This window comes from Pteronotus mesoamericanus, unplaced genomic scaffold, assembly GCF_021234165.1.
Source record: "Pteronotus mesoamericanus isolate MK-2021 breed Mesoamerican mustached bat unplaced genomic scaffold, CSHL_Meso_final scaffold_651, whole genome shotgun sequence".
Classification (NCBI taxonomy): domain Eukaryota; kingdom Metazoa; phylum Chordata; class Mammalia; order Chiroptera; family Mormoopidae; genus Pteronotus; species Pteronotus mesoamericanus.
The window spans coordinates 21797167-21821015 of NW_026555325.1; the positions used below are offsets into that span (position 1 = coordinate 21797167).

Genomic DNA, 23849 nt, shown 5'->3' on the forward strand with positions numbered 1-23849 from the left:
GAATGAACTAATGGAAAAAGAAATGAAGAAAACAATCCCACGTGCAACTGCAACAAAAAGGGTAAAATACAGGAATAACCTTAACAACACAACTGAAGGACCGATACACTGAAAACTACAGGAAAACTGGTGAGAGAAACTGAAAACAAAGAAATGAAAGGATATTCTATGTTTGTGGATTGGAAAAATTAAGATAGTTAAAATAGTCATATTACCTAAAGCAATATACAGATCTAATGCAATTCCCATAAAAATCCCAATGGCATTTATCAAAGAAATAGAACCAAAAAATCATCAATTCACTTCTGGCCAACATGGAGGTATAGGTAGATATACTTTACCTTCTCACACAACCAAAAGAAGGACAGCAACACATTTAAAAACAAAATACAACCACAACTGCCAGAAAATCAAACTGTCTGTAAGTAGTTAAGAAACATTCATCCAGACTGGTAGGGGGGACAGAGACAGGCAGCCGGGGTGGTGAGGATGGCAGCCACTGGAGGACTGGGCAAGGCAGCAGCTGGCAGACTGGGTGGTCCCACATTTGCATGCAGATAAACTGGGAGGAACAACTCGGGAGCGAGACAGACTGTGCAACCCAGGGTTCTATTGAAGGGAAAGAAAGCCTCAAAACCCCTGGCAGTAAAATTCCATGGGGGTTGCAGCAGTGAGAGAAACTCCCAGCCTCACAGGAGAGTCCATTGGAGGGATCCACAGGGTCCTAGAATGTACACAAACCCACCCACCAGGAATCAACACCAGAAGGGCCCAATCTTCTTGTGGGTAGTGGGGAAAGGGACTGAAAGCCAGCTGAGCCAAGCAAACGGCATGTTCCCTCTGTGACCCCTCCGCCACATACAGCATCACAACGCAGCAACATGGGTTGCCCCGCCCTGGCAAATACCTAAGGCTCCACCCCTTACAACGTAACAGGCACGCTGAGACAAAGAAATGCGGCCCAAATGAAAAAAACAGATCAAAGCTCCAAAAATAGAACTAAGCTACCAGGAGAGAGTCAACCTATCAGATGCAGAGTACAACACACTGATAATCAGGATACAACACACTGATAATCAGAGTACAACACACTGATAATCAGGATGCACACAGAAATGGTTTAGTATGGTCGGAAAAGAGAGGAAAAAGCGACGGCTATACAAAGTGAAATAAAGAAAAATATGCAGGGAACCAACAGTGAAGGGAAGGAAACTAGGACTCGAATCAATGCTTTGGAGCAGAAGAAAGAAATAAACTTTTGAATAGAACAGAATGAGAAGAAAGAATTTAAAAAAAAAATGAGGAGAGGCTTTGGAACCTCTGGGAATGCTTTAAACAATCCGGCATCCAAATCATAGAAGTGCCAGAAGGAGAAGAGGAAGAACAAGAAATTGAAAATTTACTTGAAAAAATAATGAAGGGGAACTTCCCTAATCTGGCCAAGGAAATAGACCTCCAGGAGATCCAGAAAAGTCAGAGAGTCCCAAAGAAGTTGGACCCAAGGAAGCACACACCAAGGAACATCATAATTACATTATCCAAGACTAAAGATAAGAAATCTTTTTCTAAAATAAATTTTTAAAAATATTTTATTTATTTACTTATTTTTATAGAGAGGGAAAGGAGGGAGAAAAAGAGGGAGAGAAACGTCAATGTGTGGTTCCCTCCTGAGTAACCCCTACTGGGGAACCAGCCCTCAACCCCAGGGTTGGACACCCCTGGCATTGAAGACTTAAGCATAAGACCTGAAAAAATAAAATAAGTAAAAGAAAATATAGGCAGTAAACATGGTTCTTGGTCTCAAAGTGGTTTTTGTGAACTTGACCCTAAATGCAAGGGAAATAAAAGCAAAAATAGACAAGTGGGACTATATTGAAATAAAAGCTTCTCAAAAAATTTAAAAAATAAAAGTGCACAGCAAACGAAACCAACAAAAGGGTAACCAATAAAATGGGAGAATATATTTGCAAACAATACCTCCAAAATATACAGAGAATTCATAGAAGTTAACAACAAATAAAACCCCAAACAATTCCATTAAAAAATGGACAGAGGACCAGAACAGGCACTTTTCCCAAGAAGACATACAGATGGACAACAGATAGATAAAAAGATGCTCAACCTCACTGACTATAAGGTAAATGCAAATCAAAACCACAATGATATACATCTAACACCTGTTAGAATGGCTATTTATCAGTAAGAGAAAATTAACAAGTGTTGGAGAGGCTGTGGCAAAAAGAGAACCCTTGTACACTACTGTTAAATAGGTGCAGCCTCTATGGAAAACAGTATGGATGTTCCTCAAAAAATTAAGAATAGAACTACCATATGGCCCAGCAATCCCTCTTCTGGGTATCTTACCCTCAAAGTCCAAACACTTATTCTTAAATGATATACATACTCCTATGCTGATTGCTGCATTATTCATGATAGCCGAGTTATAGAAACAATTTAAGTGTCCTTTGTCAGATGACTGGATAAAGAAGACATGGTATACACACACACACACACACACACACACATACACACACAATGGAATACTGCGCAGTCATAAAAAGTAATGAATGGATATTGAGAGTGTCATGATAAGTGAAATAAGTGAAATTTGTCAGATGGAAAAGGACAAGAACCATATGATTTCACTCACATATGGGGTATAAAACAGAAAGCAAAGAACAAACAAAAGAAAATAAAAACTTACAGACACAGACAACATATGGCAGTTACCAGAGGGAAAGGGGACCAAATACGTGGTGACAGAAGGAGACTAGACTCTGGGTGGTGAACACACAATGCAACATACAGATGTTGTACGGTAGAACCTGAAAACTTACATAATGTTATTAACCAATGTTACCCTAATAAATTCAATTCTTAAAAATAATGAGGCAGTTAAAGATACTAGGAAAAAAAGAAAAGAACAATATAGCGCCTTCCTTGCAATATAAGGAATACAAATCCAAACAACCATTAAACTCACCAACATAGAGCTATAAAATTCAAGGATCACAAAAACTGGAAAAACAGGTACACTTAAAATATATTGCTGGTAGTACTTAAACTTTTTCCAGGAAACAATCTAATAACAAATTTAACAAAAACTATCAAGACTGTTCTTTTCCACGTTCATGTATTCTTTGATTGGCTAATGTTGTTTTAGGGCACACATGCCATGAAAGTAACCCTAAGCGATGGTAACAACAGAAAGAAAGGAGTACCAAGGTACGCAATGCTATTTACCATACAAAGATGTGCAAACTCATACTTACCCCAAATAGTAGAAGATTCAAACAAAATGTAGCATAGAGCCACAATGGAATAGTTATTAAAACTGAAAATTATGTAGACTAAGTCGTTATTCAGAAATATGTTTATAATAATGTTTTTACACAGAATTTAAAAATATAATGTGGAATCACTGATTACAAGTATGTAAAGTATGTATGTTTATTGACAAAGACCAGAAATTAATGTGGAATGATGCAACTTTATAATTTTTAAATTCTTATTTTGTAAGGTTGTTCAAATTCATGATAGACAAAATAAACATAAAAGATCTCAGCCATCTCTCCTAAAAAAACAATATTTTAACTTTACATTCTAGTAATTACACATTTCACAAGTTTAAGCAAAGCTTGTAAAACTTATTCCTTTTGTCTCACATCTTATCCAAACCTACTCCATCCAATTTTATTAATACACAGTGTTCAATAATAGCTCACCTCTGATCTCATGAGTTTAAGAAAACAAAAGACAACTACTTACAAGGAATGAAAGAGGAATTTTGAAATTTTTCCACATCAAACAAACTTCTGTGAACTGTCTACATTATTTATTCACTTAACACACAGTATGCCCTCAACCTGAGAACAGAATTTCACATACCTGATGCGATGACAGGATCTTGCATGAGCTCCCTAGTGATTGGACATATAAATTCATCAGGAATTTCAGAAGAAAGGGTTTTCACTTTTGTCCTGAGGTCTTCGATTTTTCTCAGAACTTTACTACGCAGCCCTAAAGATTCTAAAAAGAAATTATTCTGTTAGGACTGGAGAACAGCTGGTGACCTTTATGCAAGTAGAGGAAGATTTTATCTACTATAAGCAAAAATCTTCAAATATACTGCTTACCACATCAAACTGTTTCTTTATAACTTCTTTCATGAATTTCTGTAGTATAGAGTACTGTGTAGTTAATATAAATCAGCAATAGATTATTTATTCTTTTTTAAAAAAGACTGTATTTATTTTTAGAGCAAGGGGAAGGGAGAGAGTAACAGAGGGAAAGAAACATTGATGTATGAGAGAGATACATTGATGGGTTGCCTCTTGCACGCTCCCAACTGGGGACCTGGCCCATAAGTCAGGCATATGCCCTGACTGGGAATCAAACCAGTGACTTTTTGGTTCACAGGCTGGCACTCAGTCCACTGAGCCACACCAGCCAGGGCAATAGGATGTTTATTCTAAATAACCTTAGATTCTGAAAGTTCCTCAAGAATTTTAGATTGCTGAACAATAATATATGTCAGAAAATCAGAAAATGCTCATTATTAATGGTTATTTATACAAAAACTTTTGTAAACATAAATTTTAAAGATGTTCATCTTAAAAATGTAAAAATTCCATCTTATGTTTTTAAACTTTATGAAACGGTGTATTTGTTAATTCTCATATGAAACAATCATAAATGAAGTTCATTTGTCTAAGATTGTACATATAAGTTTCATTCATTTGTATTTTTCCTTTCGAGTTTTAAAAATTCTTAATTTTTAATTTTAGGAAGTTTAGTGTTACTAGCTGTTTACATGTTTAGAACAATCTGACAGTTCTACTTCAGGTGAAGGTAGAATGTTGTGGGTAGAAGAGAATTACATTTCAGAAAGCCCAATAGTTCCCACAAAAAGCCGTATCAGCTTTCTTCCTGCTTGCAAACATCCTTGGAAGCTAAATATGATGTCTCCCGGGACTCCAGGCAGAGGTTAGATTTGTTTCTAGGTAAGTAAAAAGACAGCTTCCTCTTAGGCTGGTTTGCTAGCAATTCCCTTATAAGATTGGAGGGGGTAAGTGGGTGAGGGCTTAAGTTTCCTCAGTTATGACACAAACATAAATTGACCCCAAAAGGCTTAGGGGGAAAGGGGAATCAATCTGAACGTGAAGCTCATGCTGCTGCTGCGCCATAGCTGTTTAAATCTATCTGGATTCCTTGACCACATCTAAGGAAGTGTGGCAGTCAACCTAGCAGCTGCCCTGCCTCTTGGGGACTGCTCCCTGCTTTCCTGTGACTTCTTTCTTATGTAATTCACTGAAACCAAGTTGAGGATTGTTAAACAATTTTTTAGTTTTTATTTTTATTTTGCAGCTTTCCATTTACTAAAGATTTTTTCCAACAAATCAGATGAGAAAAAGAAAATGTGTTAAAATGACTGGACATTAATGTTACTTGTTATGTTTTGTTTGATATATGAGAACACATTTATGTATATAAAAACATACCTAGGAGACAGGGGAAGAAGTTCATTAATTTGCTGAACTCTAAAATTACAATGGCAGTTCTAATGAATTTCACAAGCCATCTGGGGTCCTCTAAACAGATCAGAAGTCTCAACTTCGGCTGTTCATTAAAATCATGTGGGAGCTTTATTGTTTAATTTCATTTATTTTTTCTTGTGTCTGAGTTTAATCTGTTGAATTTGCTAACTTTCCAAATCTTAAAACACAAACACAAAGCAGATTCCTTATTTACTAGAGAATATGCAACATTTTGGTCTCCATTCCTAATAATGATTTTCCTAATTCAGCTATTAGATCACCGCGTAACTTATTTAAATTGTATTTCAATTTTGGTTCGGGCCTGATACTTTCAAAACTTATTTCACTAAACTTTAAAATAATTTTAACTACTAAACCTGAGACTCATCCTTCAAAGACTGTTTCATGTCACTGAATCCTGTAAGAATTTCTTATTCTTTATTTATCTGGCTATCAAAATAGAATTCTATTACTGAATTTTTACTATGCCTCTCTTGTGTTTTCAAACATTGGTTTTTGAAATCCAAAATTATTATTTTACATTGTCAAATGTTTCTACATAAAAGGTACTGTTAAGATTTTTCTGTGAGAGTATCGAGAAATCACCTGATAGAGATATTAAATTCACCAGAACTTAAGAAAACTACACTGTATTATCTACTTTCAAGAAGAAAAAGTAAACTATAAAGCAAGTAAGATATTAAAAATAACTTTCACAGTATGGCCCGGGTACAAAACCATCTAGGCCTGACTATCTTCACAAAATCAGCATTCTGTTAATTTCTTACATGGCCACAACCCTCCAAGAGATTTAAATAGGCTCACATGCAATCTTTAATACATAAGGAAAGTACACTATACTTGAAAATGGTTTTCTATAACAAACATTGTTATTTGACTCTTGATTAACAATCCCACTATGACTATCCTATTTCTTACGCTTTCTGATTAATTAAGGTTTTACTATAGAATATTGATAATAGTTGTCTGGTTATTATGTTTATTAGAACATGATACTAAGACTTCAAACTGTTTTTGATAAAGATCTAGTATCCGGAATACATAAACAATTCTTACAACTCGACAATAAAAAGACAAATAAACCAATTTAAAAAGGGCCAAGATCCAAAAAGACATTTCTCTAGGGAAGATATATACAAATGGCCAATAAGCAGTTGAAAAGATGCTCCACACCATTAGGTAAATGCAAGTGATGTCCATCAAGTGATGAACGGATAAACAAAATGTGGTATAGCCATAGCCATACAATGGAGTATTATTCGTCCATAAAAAGGAATGAAGTACTTAGACACACAAAAACATGGATGAACGCTGAAAGCATTGTGTTAAATAAATAAAGGATGCCAGACAGGAAAGGCCATATATTGTATGGTTCCACTTACAAAAAATGTCAAAAATAGGCAAACCCAGAGAGACAAAAAAAATAGATTAGTGATTGCCAAGGGCTAGGAAGAGAAGACATTGGGCTTCTTTAAGGGGGCCAACATGTTCTGAAATTAGGTAGTGGTGTACAAACTAAAAACCACTGAATTTTACACATGACTTGAACACTTAAAATTACAGAACATTGTTGAAAGAAATTTAAAAAGACTGGAATAAAGAGAAAAATATCCTGTGCTTATGGACTGGAAAATTTAATATTGTTAGGATGACAATAATCCTCAAGTTGATCTACAAATTCAGTATAATCCCTGTGAATATCAGGTGGCTTTTTCTTTTTTCGCAGATTAAAATTTTGCAGAAATTGAAATTTTGCATAAAATTCATAGGGAAATGCAAGGGACCCAGAGTAGCAAAACCAAGCTTGAGAAACAAAAACTACAACAAAACAAAAAAGAACAACACATTTTTACATTTCAAAACTTACTACAAATCCACAGTAATTAAAACAGTGTGGTACTAGTATAATGACAAATAAATCAATGAAATAGAACTGAGAGTGCAGAAATAAACCCTCACATTTAAGGTCAATTGATTTTCAAGCAAGGTACCAAAATAATTAAAAGGGGAAAGAACAGACTTTTCAACAAATGGGGCCGGGACAGCTAGATATCCACATGTAAAAGAATGAAGCTGAATCCCTACTTTATACCATTTACAAAAATTAAGTCAAAAATTGATCACACACTTAAATCTAAGAGCTAAAACTATAAAAGTCATAGAAGAAAACATAGGTATAAATCTTTGAGACTTGGGATTAAGCAATGGCTTTTCAGATATTACATCTACAGCACATGCAACAAAAGAACAAAAACAAAAATTGGACTTAATCAAAATTTAAAACTTTTGTAAAGGAAAAAAATATTTACAAATCTTATATTTGATAATAATCTTGTATCCAATTTTATATATAAACAATTCAATAAAAAGACAACCTAGTTTTTTTTATATGGGCAAAGGATCTGAATAGACATTTCTCCAAAGGAGATACACAAATGACCAACAAGCACATTAATCACCATAAAAATGCATATTAAAACCACAATGAGAAAGCACTAGGATCGCTGTAACTTAAAAAGCAAACCTGTTGATAACATGGAAAAATTGGAATCCACCTGCATTGTTAGTAAGAAAGTAAATAAAATAGCACAGATGTTTTGGCAAATAGTTTGGCAGTTCCTCAAATGTAAGCAGAGTTACCATTAGACCTACCAATTCCATTGCTAATTATACATCTGAGAAAACTGCAAACGGGTGCCCACTCAAGAACCTGTGCATCATGTTGCTAGCAGCATTATTCACAGTAGCTAAAAAACTGAAACAATCTAAATTTGATCAATTGACGAATGGGTGAGCAAAAAGTGAGAAATTTATACAATGGAATGTTATTCTGTCATGAAAAGAACTGAAGTACTAACATATACTACAACACGGATAAACCTTGAAAACCTGCCAAGTAAGAGAGACCAGACACAAAGGTCTGCATGTTGTATGATTCCATTTGTATGAAATGTCAAGAATAAGTAAAATCTCAGAGACAGAAAGTAGATTTGTAGTTGCCAGGGCCTAGAGGAATAAGGAGCGACTACTAATAGATGTGGAGTTCCTTTTCGAAGTGATAAAAATGTTCGAACTTAGATAGTGGTGGTAGTTGTACAACTCCATAAATATACTAAAAACCACTTATTAAAGGGTGAATTTTATTGTATGTAATTATATCTCAAATTTTAAAATGTGTTTTAAAATTTTTTTATTTTAATTATATTTTATTGTTTATGCTATTACAGTTGTCTCAAATTTTCCTCCACGCAGCCCCCCACTCCCTCAGGCAATCCCTACATCATTGTCCATGTCCATGGGTCCTGCATATATGTTCTTTGGCTACTCTATTCCCTGTGCTGTACTTTATATCCCCATGACTATTCTGTAACTACCAATTTGTGCTTCTTAATCCCTTCACCTTTTTACCCATACCCCCAACCCCCTCCCATGCAACGACCATATTTTTTTAATTGAATTTATTGGGGTGACACTGGCTAATAAAATTATATAGGTTTCAGGGCTACAATTCTGCAACATCTGTACACTGTACTGTCAAGTCCCCACCCCATGTCAAGTCTCCTTCCATCACCATTTATCCCCCTTTACGCTCTCCTGCTTCTCCCACCCCCTTTCCATATGGCAATCACCATACCATTGTCGGTCCCTAAAGTGGGGTTTGTTTGGCTTTTTTTTTTTTTGCTTAATCCCTTCATCTTTTCCACCCAGCCACCACCCCCAAAATTATAGTTGCACGGTGGCTTTAGTTACCTAAATGTTTATTTCCCATAACCCAGCAATTTTCAGATGGTGTGTTGTGGCACATTAGCCTGCCACAAGAATTTTTAAAACATGCAATACCTGACTATTTATTCAGGGGCACTGAACTCTTTTCCCTTAGACTGTCAAATGAAAAAGTGACAACAGCCAACACAACAGCAGCTATACAGTGTGACTGAATCAAAATTATACCTATTTTTTGTCAGATCAACAAAAAATATAATACAATTTCTGGTGTGCCACAAAATTTTAGTAATTAGTTTATGTGTGCCATGAGATGAAAAAGGTTGAAAATCACTGCCATAATCTAATAAAAATACATTGTCCTGTACAAGGACATAATCTTTCACTAATCTTACCAATTTTCAAATCATCAGCCAGACTTTCTTTTGTAAGATTCAACAATTCTTTCCCATCAATGTTATTCATTTTGAAAACACCAACAAGGTCTCTTAAGTCTTGTGCACAAAGCCATGTTGAGACATCATCTTCGGACCAATCCTCAGTAAACGGCTTCCGTTGATCTTCTGTGCTCCTTGCTTAAAAACAAACCAACCAAAAAAACCCAGAAACACAAAGGCAAGTAAAATAACTAGAAACAAAATAAAAACTGTTTCCTTTATAAGCATTCTCACTTTGTCCTTAAATCTGTGTTTTACTACTTTAACATCCCTTTAAAAAATTTCAGAAAATCAAATAGCACGTATAATTAAAGTATTATTTAATACATTAAATACTATTTTGGAACCTTTTTTACTGAATAAAAACAATTTTTCTTTACTATATAAAATTCTTATCAGCAAAATAATTCTTTTGGCTCTATCATCTGCATGTCAGCACCACTATTTGGTTAATTCTGACAGTAATTAAAAAAACTCTTAAATTATGTGTCAATGTTGCTTGATGGGGTCAAAAATAAAACCAATAAAATAGAACTATAATTTCTGTTTTGTTCACAGGCTATATTTATCTGAAAAAACTAAGTGTGAAGTATAAACAATTAGCTTACAAAATTCTGGGAAGTGTGATATACATGAATGTGCACCCAAACTATTTATCAACAGTTTTAACATAGGTCAACTACTTTAACACTGTCTTCTCTAAAATTATTTTAAAATTTTATCAAATATGGATATATACTTTATACTGAGAAAAGCAATGTTAATAATTTATCAAAGATACTGAATTTATGATTTTAATGGTGAAGAGGGTTGAACTGAGTTTAAATATGTTGTCCTTACTAACCTTGGCAGAATGTTTCCGGGTCAAATTGCCAGATGTTCACTGTTTTGTCCATAGAACCAGTAGCAAGTAAAAGCATACTGGGTGCAAAGGCACAAGTTGTGACATACCTAGTTAATAAAAACAAGTATTATGTATCCTCAGACTAATTTTTTAATTATATTAGTACAAAGTGGGATTAAGTTCAGACCTAGTGTGCTGAGTCAACGTGTGAAGGATATTCTCAGTATTCTGGAGGGAAAAAAAAAAACAAAACAGCTTTACATTTACTCAGGCACAAGTTACTAATAAAAACTTGTTTGTCATAAATTATTTATATACTCTATGTATCTTATTATTATTAGTCACTAATATAGGTTGAAACTTCACTCAATGAACAAAGAATAGAACCTATACCTAATAATAATATCAGATACTTGTTTCACTCTTTCTTAATTATGAGCATTGTTGTCTACAACCACTTTCCCAGAAATTTCTAGGGAAATTTTTTTGTGTACTCTTGGTTTCTGCTGATTTGTTTGAACTTACTAATAGTGACCTAAACATCTATTACATGAAATAATTTGTATTTTTGCTATGGCATTTGACATGTACCCATTGCAGGACCAGTGAGTAGAAATTAGTCACTTAGATTCTGAGTACACATAGCTGGTCATCTGGCATCTAGTTGTACAAAACAGACTTATATACATACTTCATGGGAAAGTTTAACATTATAATTGTTTTTGCAAATGTAAAATCTCATGACAATTTCATCAAAATTTTTAAGGATCTACTTTATCTCATGTGAGCATTCTTTCCCACTTCCTGCCAGAACTCTTACTAATTTGAACTTCTATGAGGAGGACTACTTACTTCCTTGCTTGCACCATTATACTTTGATTAGTATTTGTGTCTCCAATTCATTTGCTGGCATAGCTACAGCCTGAACTTGATCATTAAAAGTCTTTCCTCAATACTGACCTCTCTTGTAGAATATTTTCATTAACTACATCTTCACTATATGTAAATAATTCACTTTTCTTCATATCATGCAACCTGGTCTTTATTCACATGGTTCATACCAAAAGCTCCCATTTTTCCAAAACCATTATAGCCTACTCTTCCTTAGGCTGGTCTCTAAATCTAGCCAAGGCTCTAACAGTGGAAAGCCACTTTCACATAACCTGGGGTAAGCATTTATCCTTTGTTGTTATGAAAACCTGGTGTAAAACTTTAAGAAAAAGTGATATAAAGTGATATTTTGGATATCAGTGCTCTTTAAATCTGTGGGGTTTTTTGATGAGATTAAATATTTGTCCATCTTCAAATCATTATTGAAATATTTAAGAACTTCTCCCAGAACAAATACCTTACTTGCATAACTATTTCAGCATCTCTGAAAATGTTTGTATTATATTCTTGGGTACCATAAGCAAACAAAAAAAAGGTACACATTTTTTAATCTTGTCTAACTAAACTTGAAGTTCAGAGGCCTAATAAACAAACACACTTTTACACAGATCACACACACAAGATTTTGAAATACTTACAATATCATACACTATGACAAACTTATCCACTGATCTAAAAAGAAAAAAAAAATGAGTGAAAAGTTCTATAACATATAGCATTTATTTAATTAGTATTTTAAATTCATTTAAATAACTTTTTAAAAAAAGACTGAGATATTCATACACAAACACTTAGAAGGCACTTTTTCATATTCAAAAAACAACACGCCATATTTGAAATTTATCAGAAAATTATAAACTTTATTAAACACTAGTATGTGCTATTTATACTATGTAGCCATAAAGAGAATAAGCATTTGTGATGTATAAATAAGGGGCAATCCCATCAAGTTAGTAACTCAAAGGGAAAAACCACTGCAAGAAAAAGCTTTTATTTGCTACTTGGTTTCTGTTTCAGATAGCATTGTTCTTTATCATTGATATGGCTGTGCCTTAATTACTAATCAATGTGTATGTCTTGATTGTGACTCATTTTTGAAAATTATAATTCTAAACTCGATGTGAACTCTACATTGTTTTGGTTAGTGGCATAAAAAAGTAAAAACAACCAGCTAGGATTATTCTAGTGGTGGAAAAAAATCAAACAAAAAAGTGCAATACTATATAACAAAGTACATAATAAAAATAGCAGATAAACATGCTTCTACATGATATTTCCCCCCTTTGGAAATGGTATTTATACCACCATGATACATGTTGCAAGGCAAGAAAACATAACGACACAAGTGTTACTACCCTCTGTACAACTTTAAGAGTATTTGTATTTATATTAAAAGTTAGCTGATTATAGTCTAACCACAGGAGTCATACCTACAAGAGCCTTTAAATTCCTTTCAATAAGACTTAAAAACTGCTTGTTTATTAAACTGTTCAGCGTTGACAATGCATCTTGACTACGGAATCTTTATCATATATTCAAAATAAGAATTATACTTAAAATATTCACATATAAAATAAAATATAAGAAAATGGGAATCATACAAATATATTCTGGATGTCAAAAAAATAGTTATAGCACTAAGTGTTAAATTCCAGCCAAACCACATTAAGAAATCATTTGCAGCTAACATTACATGAATATGTACACGCTAGACATAATTTATAGACATTCTTACTGAGTCTTAAATCCTGCAAACTACCAAGTATTATTACTGGGATATCTAAAATTCTTAAAGAAAACTCCATTACTTCTGAGCATCCTAAAAAAGAGAACTAAAAGAAAATTCCAATTTCAGAGAGCACCACTAGTACAATTAAAATCAATTCATCCTAATGATATATCACTTGAGGTGCTTGATTATCATTAGTAATCTTATAAGCATTGTGTTGGGAAGACAGAAATTAGAACAACAAGCAAGAGTTCACATGAAAAGAGTAATCAATAAGGCCAAACAAATGCCATGCGCATGGACAGGAAGAATTAACATTATCCATACTACCCAAAGCAGTCTACAGATTCAGTGCAATCTCTATGGAAATACCAATGTCATTTTTCACAGAACTAGAACAAATAATCCTAAAATTTATATGGAACCACAAAAGGCCCCACATAGGAAGAGAGATCCTGAGAAAGAAGAACAAAGTTGGAGGCATCACGCTATGTGATATCAAACTATAATACAAGACTAGAGTAATCAATATGGTACTCACATAAAAAAAGATAGAGAAATTAATGAAACAGAAGAGACAGGCCAGATATAAACCAATCTCTGCATGGTCAATTAATCTATGACAAAGAAGACAAGGCTATAAAATGGGGTAAAGAGTCTCTTTAATAAATAGTGCTGGGAAACTAGACATATATGTAAAAAAGAATAAAACTGGATCACTTTCTTACATGAACTACAAGAATAAACTCTAATTCTTAAAGGCTGGAATTAAGACCTGATACCATAAAACTCCTAGAATAAGCGGTAAACTCTCTGACGTCACTTCCGGCCATATACAGGGTCCAGCAGAAATAAGGCCTGTTTGAGTGTGGTGGGTAGGGTAATAACATGGATGTAACAATTTATAGTTTTAATTTGAGTATTTCACCTAAAATGTCACATGGTGTGCTTGAGTGTGACAATATAATGCTGGAGAATTACATGTCTATGGTTTTGTAATAAAAGACTTTGTAATAAGAAAAGGGCTTTATTTGTGCCACACCCTATTTTTTTTGGATATGTCTCCACAGGCAAAGAAAACAAAAGAAAAAAAAATAAATGGGACTACAGGAAACTAAAAAGTTTTCACACAGCAGAGGAAATCATCAACAAAACAAAAAGACAACCTACTGAATGGAAGAAGATATTCACCAATGACACATCCAATAAGGGGTTAATAGCCAAAATATATAAGGAATTCATATAACACCACCAAAAAAACAAAGAATCCAATTTAAAAAATGGGCAGAGGACCTGAACAGACATTTCTCCAAAGAGACGTGAGAAAGAAGAACAATGTTGGAGGAATCACACTATCTATACCAAACTATATTATAAGGCCACAGTAATCAAAACAGCATGGTACTGGTATAAAAATAGACACATAGATCAATGGAACAGAATAGAGAGCTCGGAAATAAACCCACACCTTTATAGTCAATTAATATTTGACAGCAGAAGCAAGCATATACAATGAGCTAAAGATAGTTTCTTCAATAAATGGTGGTGGGAAAATTGGACAGATACATGCAGGAAAATGAAACTAGTCCATCTTCTTATACCACACACAATAATAAATTCAAAATGGATTAAAGACATATTAGACCCAAAACCATAAAAATTGTAGAAGAAAATAGAGGCAGCAAAATCTCTGACATTGCTTGTAGCAATATTTGATCAGCTATATCTCCCCAGGCAAGGGAAACAAAAGAAAAAACAGACAAACGGGACTACATCAAACTAAAAAGTTTTTGCACAGCAAAGGAAAACATCAGCAAAATAAAAAGAAAACAAAACAACCCAAAGAATGGGAAAAAATAATTGCCGTATAGCTGATAAAGGGTTAATACCCAAAATTTACAAAGAACTTACAAAACTCAATACCAGAAAAGAAAACAAAACCCAATCCAATTAAAAAATGGGCAAAGGACTTGAATAGACACTTCTATTCCAAAGAGGACGTACAGAGGGCCAACAGACATGAAAAGATGCTCAACGTCACTAATCATCAGAGAAACGCAAATTAAAACCACAATAAAATATCACCTCACATCTGTCAAAATGGCTATCATCAATATATCAACAGACAAGTTCCGGCAAGGATGTGGAGAAAGGAGAACCCTTTTGTACTGTTGGTAGAATGCAGATTGGGGCAGCCACCATGGAAAGCAGTATGGAAATACTTCAAAAAATTAAAAACGGATCTGCCTTTTGACCCAGCAATCCCACTTCTGGGACTATATCCGAAGGAACCCAAAACACTAATTCAAAAAAACATAAGCACCCCTATGTTCATGGCAGCATTATTTATAATCGCCAAGATATGGAAGCAGCCCAAGTGTCCATCAGTAGATGAGTGAATAAAACAGTAGATGAGTGAATAAAACAACTTTGGGAGACTTACACAATGGAATACTTATTGGCCATAAAAAAAGAAGAAAATTTTACCCTTTGTGACAGTATGGATGGACCTGGAGAACATCATGTTACGTGAAATAAGCCAGTCAGAGACAGACAAGTACAATATAAGTTCACTCATATGCAGAATCTGATGAACAAACTAACAAGAAAAGTAGAGACAGATGCAGAGAGAGCGAGCAGGATGACAGCTTGTAGGGTGGGGAGAAGGTTAGGGGGTGGAGGGATTGAATAAGAAGGAAAAAGGACCATGGACTTGGACACGGTCAGTGTGGTGATTGTGGGGGGGCGGGGTGGTGGTGAAGGGGACTAAATGGTAATGGAGAAAAACACAGTAAACAATTAAAAACAAAACAAAACTCATTTCTATGTTATCCTAAATCCTACATTTTTGGATTTTACACTTCCGAGACCATCAACCCCCAAGAATATATTAAATGTGATTTATAACAGACACATATCCTAACAATTTTAGCCTAAAAAAAGCAGATGGCATGGGTATTCAAATTTCACTAAAGCTTTCATAAGACATCTAATTTCAAGCAATGTAATATCTAATAACCTTCCATAGTATAAATTGTAGCATGTACTCTTCAGCTACTCATGAACTAACTTGTCCAACAGGATTGTTAACAGTGTTGTAAAGCGAGAGGAAATATGACTTGAGTTTTGGAAAGGTGGTCTTAAGCCTTCTTTTGTTAGTCATTACTGAGCAAGAGAGGGTTGTTTATTGAAGCCACTCCTAATTAATGACAATTTATTTATTCATGACAGTCCTAATTCATGACAATCTATCATCCACATTTATAAAATGGATAAAAGTATAGGGGGACTAAATGGCAGTGGAAAAAATATAAAGATTTTTTTTAAAGTAAACAAGCATCTTGTTGAGAGGAGAAGGGGATATTTACTTCCTATCCCTTCTGGAATAAAATTTTTGGCCTCTCTTGTTCTGCTTAGCAGAAAAGAAAGAGGAAAAAAAGAAAAACAAGATGACTGAAAAGTCTGGGGGAAAACACTCAGCCACGTGGCCTCAGCCACGTGGCCTCAGCCCCTTCCAGATTTTCTCTTTTTTCTGACAGGCGCCTGCATGGCAGGTCTGCAGTGGGCCATGCTGCCTGAGAGCAGGTGAGCAAGTCAGGGACAGCTCCACAGTCTCATTAACAGTCATCCAGTCTCTCTGTCCTGTGTTTCTCTCGCTGGTTCTCAAGAAGAGGGTGTTATTCACTGAACTCTCAAAACTACTACAATGATGGACATTTTAAAACTGGTTTCCAAGGAATCCTAAGAACTGAGAATTTATAGGAAAAGGCAGCCTCTATTTGAATTATAAAGATTGACTCTTCCTGCTTGAATAGAAGCTAATACATACAGTATTGGTTTGGTCCGGTTGGATCAAGAAAGGTGGGGTGGAACAAAAGACAAATTGTAAGGGGTTAGAGGAGAGTTACTAGAGGAGAGATGTGGAGCAAGATGGAGGTGTGATGCCATCCTAGCGCTCAAAGCTAATGGAAAGTGTGATGCAGATGTGAGAATCTATGTATCTTCTGCTAATCCAAGATATTGAAGAGATTTTCAAAAACGTAAAACAACGTCACTCAGACACTGATGGCTTTTATCTCTATTTCCATTTTCCTGGTAGCATTATCCAGTTCAGCAAGGCATAGAAGAAATCTAAGGTATAAAGATTAGAAAGGAAGAGACAAAAACCACCATTAATGTACAATAAAATTTTGTACATAAAAAATCCAAAATTCGAATGTTTGTAGAGAAACTCATTACCTTTCCTTATATATTTCTCTTTACTAGCCATATCTTTTATAATAGCAACAGAAAATTAAGTACTTAGAAATAAATCTAACAGGAGATGAGGAAAATATCTATATGGAAGACAATTATTAAAAGAAATCAAGACAAATGGAAAAATAGCCCATCTTCATCCATTAGAAGACTCAATATCATAAAAAAAAATCAACTCTTCCCAAATTTGTCAGATTCAATATAATCCCATTCAAAACCCAAACAGATATGTGCAGAGGGGATAATTGGAGACAATTTGAAAAGCTAATGCTAAAATTTACATGGAAGTGTCAAAAGCCGGGAATAACCAAAATATAAAGCCTTAGAAAGATAGAATGGCATTAAAGCAAGGATACATAAACAGGAAAATAGAATAGAATAACAGGCTGAGAATCAGACCCACACATATGTGGTCAATGACAAGTCAGCATAACAAAGTGGGTTTTTCAATACATAGTTCTTGATGACTGGACATCCATATGGAAAGAAATGAAACTGGATTCCTATCATACATCAGACGCACAAATCAAGTTTGAGGAACAACAAAGGAAGTTTTAGAAGATAATACAGGAAAGTATCTTCATGACCTCAGAACATAAAGAAACTAACTACTAAAATTATAAACTGTAAAAAGGCAAATCCACAGGCTAGGAAAAGATATTTGCAACACATATAACCAATAAATGGCTCATATATAGAGATACAGGAAGCACATATATATTTAACAACAAAGCAATAAGAAAAAGATAATCCAGAAGAAAAATAGGCAAGAAACTTGAATGGGCACTTCACAAAAGAGGAACTACATATGACCAATAAAATTTTGAAATGGTTCTAACCTCAGTGTTTTGGGGAAATGCAAATTAAAAGCCATAGTAAGATAATACTTCACATCCATCAGAATAGCTAAAATTAAAAAGACCCATAATACCAAGTATAGGCTAGGATGTGAAATAACCCTGCTGTAAGTATATTCAACCATTTGGAAAATAATTTGGTGTTACATGTCAAAGTTGAAATCCAACTATTTTATGACCCATCAATTCCATGCCTATGTATTTATCCTACAGAAATACATGATTATTAGCACCAGGAGATACAGAAATGTTCATATAATTATTATTGTAATACTCCCCAACTGAAATAATTCATATGCTCATCAACGTTAATATGAATAAATTATAGTACATACATGCAATGGACTATTACACAGCAAGGAAAATCAATAAACCACAGCTATATGTATAAATATGAATCAATGTCACAAACATAATGTTGAGTTAAAGCAGCCAGATATAAAATAATTCACATTGTATGATTTGTTTTATACCAGCTTAAAAGAAAGAAGCAATATTGCTTACGTCCCAAGGTGCTGTCATCAGAAAGAGGCGCTTGCAAGGGGAAGACTTCTGGACAGAACCAGCAATGTTCTATTTCTTGACCTGAGTAGTGGTTACAGGTTTGTACAACAATAATTTATCAAGCTATTCTTTGATGTGTTACATACTTTTCTGTATGCCTGTTCTATTTCATATCAAAGTGGTTTGAAGGAAATTAAACTAAATTGCTTACCCTGAGACTAGCAGCTGCCCATTATGAGAAAAAGCACACGCCAGAACAGGAGCACAGTGCCCGCTCAGTGTGCTTTTATATTTTACCTCAAAACCTGCAAATAATAAGGTGAGAAAAATTAGCAAGCTGATCTTGCTTAAAATTCCTTCTTCAGTCAAAGCTCTTATACTTACTCGATAAACTTTTGAGGGCCTAAAGGACACAAATGAAAAAATCCTTACGCAACTCAGGCATTGGAATGTAGAGTATGATTAAGTGGTTTCAAAAGTTCAATAATGGGTAAAGAAAATGAGTGTGCTCAGCAAGCACTAGACAGGATGTTGTTGTAATTATCAAATTTTTTAAAAATAAAAAATTTAGCTTTGGCTAGTGTGGCTCAGTAGATTGAGTGCTGGCCTGCAAATTGAAAAGTTGCTAGTTCAATTCCCAGTCAGGGCACATGCCTGGGTTCTGTGCAAGGTCCCCAGTTGGGGGCGTGAGAGATGCAACTGATCACTGTATCTCTTGCATATCAGTGATTCTCCCCCTCTCTTTCTCCCTTTCCCCTCTCTCTAAAAATAAATAAATAAAATCTTTAAAAATATATATATAATTTAAACTATATTATAATCTTGGTATTTAATTTTTAACATATGTTATGCATTTTATTTAATAATAAACATATACCAATTGCCCTAATACCCTAAAAAAGAATGAAGTACCTATAGTTTTAAAAAATTTGATATTAAGAAAATATTTCTCATTTCATCAATAAAAAATTATCAATGGTAATTTATACATCTAATAATTCCAATATATCTTATAATACTCCTATCAAGTATGGTAACACAAAAATACTTCTTATGCTTTTCTCCTATAAGCACTTGAAAAGGACTATCACAACTATTTTAAAGGTAAACCAAGGGAATTCAATATATTTTAGTGACAACCAATAAAAATAATTATTTAAAAAAACAGGTCTGCAGGGACAAGGAACTAAGTGAAATCTATTATTTTCTTAGACCTAATAAAAACTTTTTTGAAGTGTTAATGGCTCTTAAGATGGAAAGCATTTAACTAAATAAAAAAAAATTAGAGCAAGTGTCAACAAATAGGAAAATGCATATTTGTTTTTAATTATTATTAAAAATGTTTTATTTCTACCCAAAATAGGAAAAAACCACATTTTTATCTGGGAGAACAGGCGTGACCATTAAAAGTACAGTGTGGAACATACAGATCAGTACATAGGCATTATCAATCAAACAGAACAAAAATGTTAAGCTGCCAACCAAATGAAGACCAAAAAATTTGCAATGACCATTAAGAAAAGATTATATTCTCAAATATAAGATCCATACGCCTATCTATCCCCCAATTAAAATTAGGTACAAGTGATAATAAATACTTCATCAAAATGCTTTTACTGCCCTTCTGTAAACTGTTTTGTATGTTTTTAAAGAGTCACTGTAAAGACACATTTTCCAGACAATGTATGAAAATCTTCACTTTTGAAGAAGTTATTAAAAATATACTGTGTTCAGAACATCTACATATGACTGTAGTCATGGTTTCTATAAGAACTCTACCTTGATAGGAGCAGAGGAAGTTAGGATAGACCAGAAAAGTAAAGGAACTCTTACTCTCATCAGCAAGTAACTGAACACATAAGAAGAATGACTAAGTCTAACATAATACACAGTAAATTAACAAAGTTTCCACAAGAAAGAAATGCATCTATTTCCTGACAATAGGCCCTTCTCTGTACACTAGTATAACGACAAAGATTCACTCCCTTACCAAACTCTGCCAGGCTCTTCTGAGCCCTCTTCTCCACTAGGCCTTGACCTTGGCCTGTAAAGACTGCAACATAGTTTCTAAGCGCTCAAGGCTGCATCCTCAGGATGACCCCAGCCCTCTTAAAGTGCCTGCCTGAAAAAATTCAAAGCTGTCAAATAAATGTTGCTCTTTGTTTCAGCCAACACCTGAAGATAGGGCTGCTGACTCCCAGGCTCCGAGGGAAGGTAGGAGCCTAAATTCCGTTAAGTTCCACTTCGCAAACCCAGATAGGTTTCAGTATACCAAGCCCACCCTCTTCCTGCTTTCTGTAAGTTTTCCCTTCCTTGACTCTACAGAGCCCCTCCTTACATGCCCCATTATTCTCTCATTCTTCCTTTAAAACGCTCAGTCACCTCTGTATAACCTGAAGTTGAGTTCAGCGCATGCTGGACTCTTTTCCAATAGACTTTTTGCAATAGACTATTGCAGTAGTCTATTACTGATTAAAATCTGTCCTTACCACTTTAACTAGTGTCCCATTTTATCTTTGACAGTTATGAACAACAACACGTAGTCTGAGATATACCTGAGGTTTCTTAGATAATAAGAATATTTTTAGGCATCTGAAGCAAGATGGCCAATTGACCATATATTTATTTCAGAGTTTCAATTAAAATGATAGTATAGGAATTCATTAAGATATAAATTCACATCAATGAAGAGAACAGAAAGGGGACATCAGCAAACCAGAAACTGAAACCAGTTTGGAGAAGGCAGAAAGCAAATTGATTGATGAGGTAGTTTAGAGGACTAACAGCCCAGAATTCCAAGAGAAAGCTAATCTGCCCTAGGAAACCCGAAAAGATTAGGGACTATTAACAGCCGCAGAAAAGCAAAGTCTGAATGGCACAAATGTAGACCTGGAAATACTAAAAGTAACTAAACATTTGTTTATAAAACACTGTCTTCTTCCAGTCCTTCCCTGACCCAGCCATAGCATGTTGCTTGAAAGCCAGATGTTTTCCCCCAGGCAAAATATCTCTAAGGAAAATAACTGCCAGGGGAGCCCAGGGCAGTTCCCGAGTACAGAACACCTACATTCTCTAAGCCCCAACCCCGGCCCTTATTCTAAAGGGAAGACAGCAACAACAAGCCACCATTTGCACAAGGCTTCTAAACACCTTATCATTGTCTAATTTTTTTTTTTTTTTTTTGAGAGAGCAAGAGAGGAGGAGGGAGAGACAAACAGATAGACAAACATCAAATTGTTTTTCTACTTACTTATTCAGTGGTTGATTCTTTTATGAGCCCTAACCTGGAATCAACTGCAACCTTGGCGTTGATCCCAGGCTCTAACCACCTGAGCAACCTGGCCAGAGTCCACTGTTTAATACTTAAACATAAATGGAATACGAAGGACCACCAGACATTTGCTTTAGATAACGATATAAAAAAGATTAGGGTAAACAAACAAACAAGGAGGCTAAAGAGCAAACAAAGATGATCAGGAAACAAGAGAACTTAAAAACAAAACAAAAAGCCTCTAATTGATATGCTGAGAGTTTTGAGAGGATCTTGAATTCATTAAATAAAAGGCTGAGACTATGAAAAAGAAACAGAGAAGATGAGCTTTTAGAATTTGAAAATGTGATAGATGAGATGAAAAAATTCAAAAGAAGGTTAAAAGGTATTTTAATCTTCTGAGGAATTTTCCCATAAAGTAGAAAAAAGATGAAGAGATAAATGTGCGGGGGAGGTGGAACCAGACATAAGAGAATTAAGTCAGAAGGTCCAATACAATTGATGGGAGTTATACAAAGAGAGGAAGTAGAGAAGAAATCATTAAAGAAGTAACATAAAGGAATACTGTATTCCAAAACTGAATGACTTCAATTTCTTACCTAAAGGGTCACCTGAAGAAATAGTACAATGCATGAGGAAAAGACCCATGCTGTCAGAAAACAATAACCACAGTGAAAAAATTTAAAATAGGGCAGTACAAATATTTATAGACCCTGTGAAAACCACCAAAAGAGTTGAAAACAGATAAAGTGCATAGTTATCTGTGCGATCGTGGTCGTGAGGACACAATCGGCAGTGAGCACAACATTTTTAAATCATGTGTATGTATTCCTCTTATTAAAAGTATTTAAAATATTTTAATAATCATTTTTAGGTGTCCAGAGCACCTTAAGTAAAAAAATTAAAATAGAAATTTTATCTGGATCACAAATGATTTTAGAGAACTACTAGTTGAATACATACCTAAGATGTGGCTCAAGGGAACAATCCAAACTTTGATCTGGCAATCCTGACCACATGTTGCCAAACGAAAAAACTGAAGACTTTGTTCTCCATCTAAAAATAAAAATTTGTTGAAAATAAATACACAAGAAATGATCAAACATTTAAACAAAAAAAATTTCAATTTCTTATGCTAAGGTGTTACCATTCATTTAAACAACATTTACAAGCAACATTAATTACATTATACCATATAGGAAATGTTAGTTGAAGAATTTCTTTTAAACAAGTTATTTCAAAGGATAACTTTAGCTCCTAATTTTGTTCCAATAAAATATCTTTTTATTTAGCTTCCACTAAGAATGTAACAGAAGGCTACAAGGGCCCACATTAAGTCACTAAGCCTAGGGTGCCTTCCAACTCAATTTTGGAGTCCATGAGGTTAGCATTGATAGAAAAAATTAGGAAAAAATGTCAATTATGATATGAATGTTAAATGTTTAATTATTCCCAACTTACCTTTTTAAGGCTATGTCCACTTCTTAAAAGCTTAGCCTACAATTCATATGGAATAATGAGATTTTTTTCACATTTGATTTAATTACAACGAACGCTGGGATTATATAAATCCAAAATAATATCAATTCAGTGCATTGGATTTGGTGGAAAATAGTATATAAATAAGGGAATGTAATCAATTAGATTTGGTGTCCAAAAATAAAACCCCACTAATTTTTATGCTTTCTTGGATAATTTCAGGGATTGCTATATACCCAACATATTAGTTCCTAAATACTTGTGGATAATGTAACTATTGATATCATCAACTCAATTTT

At 34.4% G+C, this 23849-nt stretch overlaps 1 protein-coding gene across 1 annotated transcript in view; it reads right to left on the minus strand.

The window, feature by feature from the left end:
- Nucleotides 1-23849, minus strand: part of WDSUB1 (WD repeat, sterile alpha motif and U-box domain containing 1) — a 68490-nt gene that overhangs the window by 32178 nt on the left and 12463 nt on the right. Inside the window, exons 4-10 of the mRNA XM_054562427.1 lie at nucleotides 23035-23127; nucleotides 19012-19105; nucleotides 12092-12125; nucleotides 10750-10790; nucleotides 10563-10669; nucleotides 9677-9856; nucleotides 3889-4029 (exon numbers count right to left, since the gene is read on the minus strand). Of these exons, the coding sequence (XP_054418402.1) occupies nucleotides 3889-4029; nucleotides 9677-9856; nucleotides 10563-10669; nucleotides 10750-10790; nucleotides 12092-12125; nucleotides 19012-19105; nucleotides 23035-23127 (690 nt within the window). The remainder of the gene's footprint in view (nucleotides 1-3888; nucleotides 4030-9676; nucleotides 9857-10562; nucleotides 10670-10749; nucleotides 10791-12091; nucleotides 12126-19011; nucleotides 19106-23034; nucleotides 23128-23849) is intronic.